Source organism: Amblyraja radiata, chromosome 32 (assembly GCF_010909765.2).
Source record: "Amblyraja radiata isolate CabotCenter1 chromosome 32, sAmbRad1.1.pri, whole genome shotgun sequence".
Classification (NCBI taxonomy): domain Eukaryota; kingdom Metazoa; phylum Chordata; class Chondrichthyes; order Rajiformes; family Rajidae; genus Amblyraja; species Amblyraja radiata.
Window position 1 is genome coordinate 18,166,349 of NC_045987.1, and position 14,632 is coordinate 18,180,980.

General features: G+C 44.9%; 1 protein-coding gene across 7 annotated transcripts in view; it reads left to right on the forward strand.

Moving 5' to 3' along the window:
- The window catches only part of rgs3 (regulator of G protein signaling 3), a 224,599-nt gene that overhangs the window by 166,197 nt on the left and 43,770 nt on the right, over positions 1 to 14,632 (forward strand). For all 7 annotated transcript variants that reach the window (XM_033049114.1, XM_033049115.1, XM_033049116.1 and 4 more), the window contains one exon: positions 13,870 to 14,553. In XM_033049114.1, the coding sequence (XP_032905005.1) occupies positions 13,870 to 14,553 (684 nt within the window). The remainder of the gene's footprint in view (positions 1 to 13,869; positions 14,554 to 14,632) is intronic.

The following is a 14,632-nucleotide window of genomic DNA, read 5'->3' on the forward strand; positions in this document are numbered from 1 at the left end:
ACAGGTCAGCGCCCCCTGTTGGTTTGAATATAGTTCCATGAAAAGCAGCGTGTTTTTTAGTATTATTCATATGCCGAGTTGCTTTGAAGATCCACGATGTATGTGTAACATGTTCCGTGTCCTAATGCTATCAAGAGCAGTGAGATGAATGCATTTTCTGGTGGAACAAAAGCAAAATGCAGCAGATGATGTAAATCTGAAATAAACTTAAAACTGATGGAAACTCTCAGCGGGTAAGACATAAGATCAGAATTAGGTAATTCGGCCTAATTCATTGAGTCTACTCCGCCATCCGATCATTTTTCCCTCTTAAACTCATTCTCCTGCCTTCTCCCCGTTGTCCTTGACACCCTTACTAATCAAGAATCAACCTGTGCTTTAAAAATACCCAATGACGGCCCCCTCAGCCAGCTGTGGCAAAGAATTCCACAGATTCACCACCCTTTGGCTGAAGAAATTCCTCCCAAACAGTCATGGTAGTTTGATCCAGAGTGTGTTATGGCCTGGACACTGGGAAGAATCTTGGTCACCCTTTGTGATATGCCTCGGCATCTCAGTCCACATATCACCGTGATCTTCATGCCCAATATCAGGGAGCCTCCCTGGTTGGACACACCTATGTTAAATAGCAGTCTGTGTTGGTGCATTTCAATCCATGTCTCTTTTACAAAGGCCATGTTCAAAAATGTTAAGTTCAATAAGTGCGTTCTTAAGGGCCTGTCCCACGTAGGCGATTGTTTAGGCGACTGCTGGCAACTAGGCTGTTGCTGGGGTGTCGCCTGTATGGTCGTGAGTAGTCTCCTCAGTCGCCCAAAGAGTCGTATTGTTTTTCTGGTCGCCACTGGATTTTGAAATGTTCAAAACTTTTCGGTGACCGTGGGCTTGTCATAGCTTGTCTCCTCCTGACGTAGGTTGTCGCCAAGTGACGTAGGTTGTCGCCGGTGCTGACTTCGGTGAATTCCATTGTCGTGGTTGTCGGCAGACACCTAAAAAATCGCCTAAGTGGGACAGGCCCATTAGTCCAGTCGCCGGTTTTTTGGCGACCTGCTACGTCTATGACAGTCACCGGCAATTGCCTAGTGGGACAGGCCCTTTAGTTTCTTTATTTTGGCTACCATTCTGCAGATGTGTTAGGTTATTGGAGATAGACACAAAAAGCTGGAGTAACTCAGCGGGCCAGGCAGCATCAATGGAGAGCAGGAATGGGTGACGTTTCGGGTCGAGACCCTTCTCCAGACTATTGGCCTCCAATCTGAAAATATTACATTGAATACCCTCTGATGAAAATTAGATCAAAGGAGGGCTTTGTTAATTTATTTTGCAACAAATCCAATACCCGACATGATGTGAATATTAAATGCATGGTCAACTGAGTATTATTCTCTCTGACTTGTTCTAATGTACTCGATAATGCTAGGACTTGTTTTTATGTAAAGAGGAAATGAAATAATTAAATGTTTGAACCATTATTCCCTTTCTCTGTAAACTGGTCATGATCTGTTGAGTATTTTGTTCTTTTGAAAATTAATTAAATTGTAGCGAACCACCATTATGATTGGCAAATGCATTAAAAATGAAATGTAAAGTCTGAGAAAGAACCGTTCTATTTGGTCAGTGGAGGTGCATGGGACTCTCTGGGCCAGCGAATCTGTGTCGTGTCCCGATGGTATAAAGAGCAGTGCGATGAATGCGTTTCTGATGGAACAAAACCAAAATGCTGCAGATGATGTGAAACTGAAATAAAGTAAAAAGTTAGAAACTCTCAGCGGGTAAGGCAGGATACACAAGAAGAGAGAGATCACAAGAGAAGTGAATCTGTATTAGGCTCTTCAGGCCAATTAATCTATCTGGGCCAGTGATGGCACATGAATCTCTTGCTTGCTTCTTCTTCTCTAGTAATGTTAAAACTAGTTTAGTTTAGTGTCACATGTACCCAGGTACAGTGAAAAGCTTTTTTGTTGCGTGCTAACCAGTCAGCGGAAAGTCTATACATGATTACAACCAAGTCGTCCCCAGTGTACAGATACTGGATAAAGGGAATAACGTTTAGCGCAGGATTAGGTCCAGTTAAGTCCAATTAAGGGTCATCTGTACTGAACCAAAGGAGACCTTTGTGTCCATAAGAGATAGGAACAGAATTGGGCCATTCGGCCCATCGAGCCTACTCAATCATTCAATCATGGCTGATCTATTTTTCCCTCTCAACCCCAGTCTGCTGACTTCTCTCCGTAATCTTTGACGCCTTCAATAATCAGGAACCTATCAAACTCCACTTAAAAAATACTCAATGACTTGGCCTCCATAGCCGTCCGTGGCAATGAGCTGCACAGATTCATCACCCTCTTCAACTCCATTCTTCCTTATCTCCATTCTACCTGTGTTGCACTGTACTCCACTGAGAATGTGGCATTCGAATCCCATAATTCGAATGCCTCTCTCCTTTTCTCCCCTCTGTATCCTTTTCTATAATCAACTGGTTCTCTGAAGAAGGGTCTCGACCCAAAACGTCACCCATTCCTTCTCTCCAGAGATCCTGCCTGCCCCGCTGACTTCCTCCAGCTTTTTGTGTCTATCTTCAATTATATATCCCACAATGGTCTGTACTAAAGTTGGCACGAAATTTTGGAATCCCGTATTGGATCCTGTTACCTCTCCCGAGAAAGACTGTAAACTTCCTTCATAATGGTAATCACTTACTCTAATTATTTTTGCTCTATTCTATCCTTAGCTCTAAGGTCCTTCATGAATTAGTATTCCCAAGGCAGCAGCTGATATTTCAATTGCTTTTACCTATATCTGTTATTTTTATACTCAATTTCCTATCTATTAAAATCCCAAGTTCAAATATGCAATCTCCCTCTCCCATTAGAGGGCAGAAGTGAAATTGTCTTTGACATTAGTTACCTCAAATGAATTCAGGGAAACTAACAAAGGTGACAATAATACAATAATAGAAGTAATACAAATCTGAAAAGTAATAAAAAAAGGTTGACAAAAATGCTGGAGAAACTCAGCGGGTGAGGCAGCATCTATGGAGCGAAGGAAATAGGCAACGTTTCGGGACGAAACGTTGCCTATTTCCTTCGCTCCATAGATGCTGCCTCACCCGCTGAGTTTCCCCAGCATTTTTGTCTACCTTCGATTTTCCAGCATCTGCAGTTTCTTCTTAAATAAAAAAGGTTATTGTTTTAAACAGGATTAGTGATGTGGAAAGTTCCTTCTGGAGACGAGCAAAGCATGGAGCAACCCATTTCTTCATATACTTCACTGTTAGATGGGTATCATGCTCTGGGTTGCTTCACTAGTAACATTTTTTTTTTAACAGAACATGTTTTAGACTGACCAAACATGATATATTGAGTACGATCCCCACTCACCCATCCACTATGAGTATATCACAGAAAGTTAATAGATCATTGAGACAAAGTCTGGAAATAGGTCCTATAGTTCATCCAGTCTATTCTGAACAAAATCTCATACTAATCCTAATTTTATTCTTCCCTCAGTTTGCATCGACAATCCCTTCTCCTCAGTCTGAAGAAGTGTTCCGATCTGAAACGTCATCTGTCCATGTTCTTCAGGGATGCTGCCTGACCCGTTGAGTTCAAAGAGTCACACAGCATGGAAACTGGCCTTTCAGCCTAATTTGTCCACACTGACCAACATGTCCCATCCACACGAGTCCCACCTGCCGGCGTTTGGGTCGTATCCCTCTAAACCTATCCTATCCATGTGCCTGTCCAAATGTTTCTTAAACGTTGTGATAGTACCTGCCTTAACTCCCTTCTCCAGCTGCTCATTCCTCCAGTTACTCCTGCATTTTGCATCTTTCCCTCCCCTCAAACATCATCTGTCCACTCCCTCCTCAGACGCTGCCTGGCCAGCTGTGTTTCCCCCAGAACTTTAATTACTGCTCAAGATTCCAGCATCTGCAGCCCTTTGTGTCTGCCTTAAATAGTTTATTCTCTCAAGTAATTACTACCCCCAATTTGATTCTTGTTCTTGTGAAAGACAGAACTCTGTAGTGTTCTGCGATTTTTATTACTGAGAAGTAAATCCAGAATTTAGTTCATTCATTCATCATCGTTGAAAACATTAGCGACGCAGTGGTGCTGGTTTCCAACGGGAACGGTGACGGACGCACCGCACACCTCTGTCCTCCAGTTCCTGTGGACTTCCGCCGCATGAAGTAGAGGATTTTGGTGTGTGTGCTTTATCATCATTTCTTACAATGCTATGTACGACAGTGATCGCAACTTCTACTGAAATGTGGATGGCCGTTGGCTCGCTAGAAGCTCATCCTCCCTTTGACAGGTCTTGTTTTTGGTCCTGCTGGGGGTCCACAGCCCCCTCCTCACCTGGCAAACCAGGTGGGGGAGACGGTTTAGTCGCCGACTATCCGACCATGGAGCAGGTAGCACGGGATTACATGGCACCTGTGGTGGGGGGGGGGGGAACTCCTCCCGACCTGACCTGAAATTAGGAGCCTTGATTTTCTGCCCAGTTACCAATAGTTCAAGTTGCCGCATGGCACTAAATCATATGTAATGAATCTGGCTGACAGCAAAAAGAGGCTGGTTTGTCTTAAAAGCAAAACATGTTCCCCAATGTAACCTAGAAGTCTGCATGCTCATATATTCTAAACTTTAGAGATACTGCGAGGAAACAGGCCTTTCGGCCCACCGAGTCCGCACCGACCAGCGATCACCCCGTACACAAGCATTATCCTGCACACACTAGGGACAACTTAAAATGTTACCAAAGCCAATTAACCTACAAACCCGCACATCTATAGATTGTGGGAGGAATCTGGAGCACCCGGAGAAAAAACACGCAGTCACAGGGGGAACGTGCAAGTGTACAGACAGCACCCGTAGTCAGGATGGGTCTCTGGCGCTGTAAGGCAGCAACTCTACCGCTGCTCCACTGTGCCACCCCGTATGTGTTCATCACAGGCAAACTTTGATGGATTTCATAGCAACCTTCTGACTTCCGATATAGGTGTCAAGAAATTGATCCTTGCTTGGTAGCACAAACTTCGAGCACACTTCTGCTGCTGAAATATATATTTTGAATTCAGCCGAATAAATTTTGTAGGCAGCGTACAAAATGCAGCTGTGTTCATACAACTCACCAACAATATCTGGGCAGGAATGTATAAGCAAGGAACGGCAGAGGCTGGTTTACAAAAAAAGATACAAAGTGCTGGAGTAAATCAGTGAGTCAGGCGCAACTCTGGAGTGCATGGATAGTTGACATTTCGAGGTTGGGACCCTTCTTCAGACCGATAAAGGTTCCCCACCTGAAACGTCTCCTATCAACGTTTTCCGGAGATACTGCCTGATCCGTTGAGTACTCCAGTGTCTTTATTCTAGGCAAGACTGTTGTCTATTTCTGTACCTGTTGGAGGGACTCAACAGGTTAGGTAGCATCTAAGTTTTTTCATTTAAAGATACAGCGCAGAAACAGGCCCTTCGGACCACTGAGTCCGCACCGACCAGCGATGCTCGCACACCAACACTATCCGACACGCACTAGGGACAATTTACACATACACCAAGCCAAAGAACCCACATACCTGTAAGTCGTTGGAGCTTGGGAGGAAACCGAAAATCTCGGAGAAAACCTATGCAGTCATGGGGAGAACGTACGGACTCCGTACAGACAGCACCCGTAGTAGGGATCGAACCTGGGTCTCCGGTGCTGCGAGCGCTGTAAGGCAGCAACTCTACCGCTGTGCCACCGTGGTCGCCCAAGTGCCCACACAGGATCGTGCAGTGAAAAGATCGGCCTTCCTGAGGGTGAACACACGAGTGACGACTGATCTGGATGGAGTCCCAGCCCGTGTCCTCTGAACCTGTGCGGACCAGCTGTCAGGAATATACATGGACATCTTTAACCTCTCACTTAAGTGATAGGAGAAGATTTCTGCCATTCGGCCCATCACATCCGCCATTCAATCATGTCTGATCTATCTCTTCCACCTAACCCCATCTGACACCCGCAATAATTGAGAAACTATCTATCTATGCCTTAAAAATATCCGCTGACTTTGCCTCCACAGACTTGTGTGGCAAATAATTCCACAGGTTCACCACCCTCTGACTAAATAAATTCCTCCTTATCTCCTTCCTAAAAGAACATCTTTTAATTCTGAGGCCATGACTCTCCCACTCGTGGAACCTTTAGATTTCAGACTTCACATTTTGGAGATGCAGAGTGGAAATGGGCACTGCTCCATTCTGAGATCCCTACCTGCTTTAACAAGACCACCATCATCCCAGTGCCAACGAAAAGCAAGGTAGCGACCTTAATGTATCAACCAGTGGCTCTAGCAGCAAGGTACCATCCAGTGGCTCTGATACCCACCATCATGAAGTGCTTTGTGAGAGTGGCTGGAGCACATCACCGCCAGTCTTCCAGGCACCCTTGATCCACTGCAATTCTCCTACCACAGACCCATGGCAAATGCCATCTCCCTGGCCCTTCATTCATTGCTGAAATATCGAAATAAGAAGGACTCCTACATCAGACTCCTATTTATTGAATATAATTCCACCGTAAACATTGGCACCTGTCATTTGCCTCAAGTGTGTGCAGTTTGCATGAGAAAGTGGAATAACATAGAACTAGTATGAATGGGTGATCAATGGTCGGTGTGGACTCAGTGGGTCGAAGGTCCAGCTTCTACTCTGTATCAGTAAACCAAACCATAATTCAAACCACACTCATCTCTAAATTCCTGGACCCCTGACTCTGCCCCTGGATCATTGACATTCTGACCCACAGACCACAATCAGTGAGGCTAGTTGACAAAGCATCCTCCACAATAATGCTTAACACTGGTGCCCCACAAGGATGCATCCTCAACCCCTTACCCCACTCCCTGTACACTGAGGACTGTGAGACCAATTCCTGCTTCAGGTTCGCAGATAATACAACCAAAGTGGGCCAGACGTTGAACAATGGAGAAACGGAATATGGGAAGGAGATAGCCGAATAACATTGGGCCAAGACTCTTATACGGACTTCTTGAGTGCTCGGGGTGAAACCCCAATCTTCTAATCTACCTCATTGCAGCCCTTGCACTTTTTTAGATCTGCACTTTCTTTGCAGCTATAACGCTATATTCCGCACTCTGTTTATTTTCTCTTTTGCATTACCGGATGTCATAATTTGTGTTATTATTTACCTGGATAGCATGCAGTGCAAAGTTGAATTGAGTTTAGTTTTATTATCATGTGTACCGAGGTACAGTGAAAAGCTTTTGTGGTGGGCTAACCAGTCAGCGGAAAAACAAGACACGATTACAATCAAGCCATCCACAGTGTACAGATACACGATAAAAGGAATAACATGAATAATGTTTAATGCAAGATAAAGCCAGTAAAATCCAATCAAAGATAGTCCAAGGGTCTCCAATGAGGTAGATAGTAGTTCAGGATTGCTTACTGGTTGTGGTAGGATGGTTCAGTTGCCTGATAACTGCTGGGAAGAAACTGTCCCTGAATCTGGAGGTGTGGGTTTTCACACTTCTATACCTTTTGCCCAATGGGGGAGGGGAGTTTGTCAATGTATCTCAGTGCACGTGACATTAAGAAACCAAACCAATACTGATCAGGTCTGGACTAGTCTGGAAAAAGGATCTCGACCCAAAACGGCATCAATTTCTCTCCACAGACGTTACCTGATCTGCTGAGTTCCTCCAGCACCTCTTCTTTCTTTTGCTGCAGCTTCCAGTACCTGCAGTCTCCTGTGCCTTGCCCTTCAAGTAGTTGAAACATCAAAACAGGTTTCACTGCAGACTCTTTAATATAACTTTGCAGTCACATCAAACTGTATGCAGCTGTTCCACTGAAAGCAAGCTAATTCGATCTATAATTTGAATCTATGTTTGGAAAATCATTTTACATACACCTGCAATAATTCCTAATCAATAATTCCAGTTCTACACGATAAAACTGCCTCACTGATGTCCCTGGTCTCTCAGTAAACCAATAACGCTGGCTTCGGGATGGAGATGCGAGTTAAAATCATACAAATTGATCTTTAAAAGAGATGTTTTCAATATTTAGATGTAATGATCTGCTGCGTATTTCAGACATTTTAATTTTCACGAAGTTCAGGACATGAAGCCAGAATTTCCTGGAGGCATAAATAACAGAGGGAAGTTTGAAAGTGTTCTGCGGCACTCTCTGATTCATTATTTTAATAGTTGTAGCAACCAACATATAATGAGTGATGAGAGAGAGCAAAGTGCCATAAAATGTGAGTGTTCAAACAATACCTGTGAGAGGGCCATCGACTGAGTGCTTCTTTAAGTGTTTCAGAGGGTACCTGTATCGCAATGTATTGTCTGCATTGTAAACACAAGGAACTGCAGATGCTGGCAGACAAAAAAAGGTGCAAAGTGCTGGAGTAACTCCGCGATTCAGGCAGCATCTCTGCAGAACACGGATAGGTAACCTTTCAGGTCTGAAGAAGGGTCCCGACCCCGAAACGTCTCCTATCCATGTTCTCCAGCGATGCTGCCGGACCTGCTGCTCCAGCATCTTCTATTCTTCTGCCGCTTTGTCAGCAAGTTCTTGCAGACTTGATATGTAGGAAGGAACTGCGGATGCTTGTTTATACCAAGGATATGGACACATAGAAACATAGAAACATAGAAAATAGGTGCAGGAGTAGGCCATTCGGCCCTTCGAGCCTGCACCGCCATTCAATATGATCATGGCTGATCATCCAACTCAGTATCCTGTACCTGCCTTCTCTCCATACCCCCTGATCCCTTTAGCCACAAGGGCCACATCTAACTCCCTCTTAAATATAGCCAATGAACTGGCCTCAACTACCTTCTGTTGCAGAGAATTTCAGAGATTCACCACTCTCTGTGTGAAAAATGTTTTCCTCATCTCGGTCCTAAAAGATTTCCCCCTTATCCTTAAACTGTGACCCCTTGTTCTGGACTTCCCCAACATCGGGAACAATCTTCCTGCATCTAGCCTGTCCAACCACTTAAGAATTTTGTACGTTTCTATAAGATCCCCCCTCAATCTTCTAAATTCTAGCGAGTACAAACCGAGTCTATCCAGTCTTTCTTCATATGAAAGTCCTGACATCCCAGGAATCAGTCTGGTGAATCTTCTCTGTACTCCCTCTATGGCAAGAATGTCTTTCCTCAGATTAGGAGACCAAAACTGTACACAATACTCCAGGTGTGGTCTCACCAAGACCCTGTACAACTGTAGTAGAACCTCCCTGCTCCTATACTCAAATCCTTTTGCTATGAATGCTAACATACCATTCACCTTCTTCACTGCCTGCTGCACCTGCATGCCTACTTTTAATGACTGGTGTACCATGACACCCAGGTCTCGTTGCATCTCCCCTTTTCCTAAACGGCCACCATTCAGATAATAGTCTACTTTCCTGTTTTTGCCGCCAAAGTGGATAACCTCACATTTATCCACATTATACTGCACCTGCCATGCATTTGCCCACTCACCCAGCCTATCCAAGTCACCCTGCAGCCTCCTAGCATCCTCCTCACAGCTAACACTGTCCCCCAGCTTCATGTCATCCGCAAACTTGGGAACATGGAAATGGCAAAGGCATTAAACGAGTATTTTGTATCAGTCTTCACCATAGAAGACACAAAAAATATTCCAACGCTGGATAAACAGGGGGCGGTAGGAATGGAGGAGCTAAATACTATTAAGATCACCAAGGAGGTGGTATTAGGGAAATTAATGAGACTGAAGGAGGATAAATCCCCTGGGCCTGATGGATTACATCCAAGGGTCTTGAGGGAGATAGCGGTGGGGATTGTGGATGCATTGGTGATAATTTTCCAAAACTCCCTGGAGGCAGGAACGGTCCCAGTGGATTGGAAAATGGCCAATGTAACACCTATATTTAAAAAAGGAAGTAAACAGAAGGCGGGTAACTATAGACCGGTTAGTCTAACATCGGTGGTGGGTAAAATGTTAGAGACAATTATTAAAGAAACACTAACGGGGCACTTGGATAAACATGACTTCATCGGACAGAACCAGCATGGTTTTGTGAAGGGGAAGTCCTGTTTAACGAATCTGCTCGAATTCTTTGAGGAAGTAACAACCCGGGTGGATAAAGGGGAACCGGTGGATGTGGTATACTTGGACTTCCAAAAGGCTTTTGACAAGGTGCCACATAAGAGACTATTGCTAAAAATAAAAAATTATGGGATTGGGGGTAATATATTAGCATGGGTAGAGGATTGGCTAACAAATAGGAAGCAGAGAGTGGGGATAAATGGTTCATACTCGGGATGGCAACCGGTAACTAGCGGGGTTCCGCAAGGGTCGGTGCTGGGACCCCAGTTGTTCACAATTTATATAAATGATTTGGAGGAGGGAACCAAGTGTAATATATCAAAATTTGCGGACGATACAAAAATGGGAGGAAAAGTAGGGGATGAGGAGGATAGGAAGAGTCTGCAAAAGGATATAGATAAGCTAGGTGAGTGGGCAACAACTTGGCAGATGAAATTTAATACTAATAAATGTGAAGTCATTCACTTTGGGAAAAAAAATGATAGGGCAAGTTATTTTCTAAATGAGGAGGAGCTGCGTTGTAATGCAACGCAAAGGGATCTAGGGGTATTAGTACATGAATCACTAAAAGTTAGTATGCAGGTGCAGCAAGCAATCAGGAAGGCCAATGGAGTTTTGGCCTTTATTGCTAGGGGGATTGAGTATAAAAACACGGAGGTCTTGCTGCAGCTGTACACAGTATTAGTGAGACCACATTTGGAATACTGTGTACAGTTCTGGGGTCCATACTTAAGAAAGGATGTACTAGCCCTGGAGGCAGTGCAGCGAAGGTTTACAAGATTAATTCCTGCAATGAGGGGATTGACATATGAGGAAAGGTTAAGTAGGCTGGAACTCTACTCTTTGGAGTTTAGAAGAATGAGAGGCGATCTCATTGAAACATATAAGATCGTGAGGGGCCTTGATCGGGTGGATGCACCGAGGATGTTCCCAATGATCGGGGAAACTAGAACTAGGGGACATAGTTGCAGAATAAGGGGGGGCTCTTTTAAAACTGAGATGAGGAAGAACTTCTTCACCCAGAGGGTGGTTAATTTATGGAATTCACTGCCCCAGGGAGCAGTGGAAGCAGAAACTTTAAATATATTTAAGACTAAAATAGATGGTTTTTTAGCTGCCAAGGGGATAAGGGGCTACGGGGAGAGGGCAGGGATATGGACCTAGGTATGGTTAGTATAGTAAGACCTGAGTGATCTCCTGGACAAGTGTCGATCGCCTGGATTGGGGTCGGAGAGGAATTTCCCGGATTTTTTTCCCGAATTGGACCTGGGTTTTTATCCGGTTTTTTGCCTCCCCCAGGAGATCGCGAGGTTCTTGGGGTGGAGAGGGGTGATAGCGGTATAAAGGGGAGGGTAGTGTCTTGTGTTCTGTGTCTTGTGTCTACTGTTTGTGGGTAAGTGTGTCTGTTTAGTGTTCAGCCATGAGCGAATGGCGGTGCGGGCTCGATGGACCTGGTGGTCTACTCTCGCACCTACTTTCTATGTTTCTATGTTTCTATGTTGCATTCAATTCCCTCGTCCAAATTATTAATATATATCGTAAATAGCTGGGGTCCCAGCACTGAGCCTTGCGGTACCCCACTAGTCACTGCCTGCCATTGTGAAAAGGACCCGTTTACTCCTACTCTTTGCTTCCTGTCTGCCAACCAGTTCTCTATCCACATCAATACTGAACCCCCAATACCATGTGCTTTAAGTTTGTATACTAATCTCTTATGTGGGACCTTGTCGAAAGCCTTCTGAAAGTGCTGGAGTAACTCTGCAGGTCAGGCAGCATCTCTGGAGAAAGAGAAGAGGAGAATGGGTGATAGAGAATTGAGGAAAAAACTTCTTCACCCAGAGAGTTGTGAATCAGTGGAATTCTCTGCCACAGAAGGCAGTGGAGGCCAATTTGCTGGATGTATTCAAGAGAGAGTTAGATTTAGCTCTTAGGGCTAAAGGAATCAAGGGATATGGGGAAAAATCAGGAACCGGGTACTGATTTTAGATGAGCAGCCATGATCAGCTCTCTTCACCTCATGTTGAGTGGTGGTGCTGGCTCAGAGGGCCAAATGGCCTACTTCTGCACCTATTTTTCCATGCTTCTGGGTGATGTTTTGGGTCAGAATCTTTCTTCAGACTGAAGTAGAGGTGGGGGGGGGGGGGGGAATAAACTGAAGGTGAGAAAAGGCCGGCAACAGATGACCTCTGGTAGGATGGAGTCCATAATGGCCCATTGTTGGCTGGGGAAGGTGTGATATCGAGTATCTATCCTGCAGAGTTGATGCAGGGATGTGAAGGTTATTTCTTTTCACAGGGACTGAGTTCCCATAGAATTCCATCTGCTGCATTCTGAACTTCACCCTTTGCATGGGGAAGCGACAGAAGTTCACTTCTTCACAATTTAATAAACTATCCGATTTCTCCTTTGTTGACTTTGGTGGGAGTAACATTCGGGCAAAGTGAGGTTCTGATCTAACCACATCAGTTTTCCTGCAGCCTAATGTTACCGGTCTCATTTTATACGGTTAATGACTTTACTCATTTTTGTGTTGGTAAACAATTTTAAATTTTTGAAATTCTTGCTTATTTGTGCTGGTATCACTGAAACAGTTCATTACATTTGGGTTTTTTTTTCCCAGTAACTGTTTAGGGACAAATTACATCATTTTAGTTTAACAAATTGTAAATTATTCAATATGAAAGAACCATGAGTTGGTGACTAGAGATGCATCGATCAGCCGAACAACACACATTAAGGATTAATTTTTGAAGATTATAAAAGTAGGAAAGCATAGATAGGGTGGACATTCAGAATCTTTTTCACAGAACTGAAATATCTAATACTAGTATGGGTGGCACGGAGGCACAGCGGTTGAGTTGCTGCCTTACAGCGCTTGCAGCGCCGGAGACCTGGGTTCGATCCCGACCACGGGTGCTGTCTGTACAGAGTTTGTGCGTTCTCCTCGTGACAGCGTGGGTTTTCTCCGAGATCTTCCGCTTCCTCCCACACTCCAAAGACGTACAGGTTTGTAGGTGAATTGGCTTGGTGTATGTGTAAATTGTCCCCAGTGTGTGTAGGATAGTGTTAGTGTGCGGGGATCACTGGTCGGCGCAGTCTCGGTGGGCCGAAGGGCCTGTTCCCACGCTGTATCTCTAAAACTGAAACTAAAACTATAGGGCATAGCTTTAGGGTGAGTGGGAAAGATTAAAGGAGATGTGTGGCGTGTTTTTTCCACATGGGATGGTAAGTGCCTGCAATGCATTGCCAGGGGTGGTGGTGGAAACAGATACAACAGTGGCATTTTGGATAGGCACATGCATATGCAGGGAATGGAGGGATACGGATTATGTATAGGCAGATAAGAGTTGGTTTTAGCATTATGTTCAGCACAAACATTGTGGGCCGAAGGGCCTGTTCCTATGCTGTACTGTCCTATGTAGAAACAAAGAACTGCAGATGCTGGTTGAAAGAAAGACACTAAGTGCTGGAGTAACTCAACGGGTCGGTCAGTATCTCTGGAGAAAAAGGATCGGAGACGTTACACATCCTTTTTCTCCAGAGATGCTGCCTGATCCGATGAGTTACTCCAGCACTTTGTGTCCATCTGTACTGTTCCATGTCATCTGATTGTGCAAAGACTTTATGACTGTTTGTTCTAACAGCTAATTGGCAAATGTTAATGGTAAATAAATAAGGCATAACATGCCGTTTTAGTCCGAACCTGTCCTTTCCGTTTTACATTAGCCGATGATCAACTCGTTTAATATATTTCATTATTTCCTTTTCTCCACAACAGATGCTCGACCCAAAATCAGACGAGCAACCTGAGCTGCTGCCCGAGGAGAAAGTTCCCGCCAACGATCTCCAGCCGACTGATGAAGGAGAGGTCGGTGGCCAGAAGCTCCCAGAGAAAGAAGTGGCTGCCGAAGGGGAAAATGAAAGCCCAGAGGAAGCGAAAGAGCTTGTGGACAAGCGAGACATCGGTGAGTCACAGGCTCCCCGGCGGCTGCCGTTCAACATACCCGAGGTCAGGCTGGACACCACGTTTGCCCAAAGTACTGAAGATCTGCCCACTCTAGCCATCGATGGCGATGAAGATGATGAAGATGATGAAGACGATGATGATGATGATGATGATGATGATGATGATGATGATGATGAGGAGAGTGACGACTGCTGTCTGGACGCTTGCGGAGCTAAGCGCCGCAGTATGATCGAGACGTCGGACTGCGAGAAGCACTGCACCCTCTCCATCCAGAACTCCCTGCGTCGGCGGACACATAGCGAGGGCAGCCTGAAGCAGGAGCCCAAGTCCCAGTGCTTTAAATCCGACAACGCGCTCAACTGTGTGGGGTGCGATGGTCAGAAAGGAAAAGGGAACTGGGCCCCACCCTCCCCAAAGACCCTCAAGAAAGAGCTGGCTAATGTGAAAAACGGCGGCTCCATGCATCAACTGTGCCTCATCTTCTCTGGACGCAGGGTGAGTACTCCATTAGTTAGTAGTTAGTTAGTAGTTAGTTAGTAGTTAGCCGGTAGTTAGTTAGTAGTTAGTCAGTAGT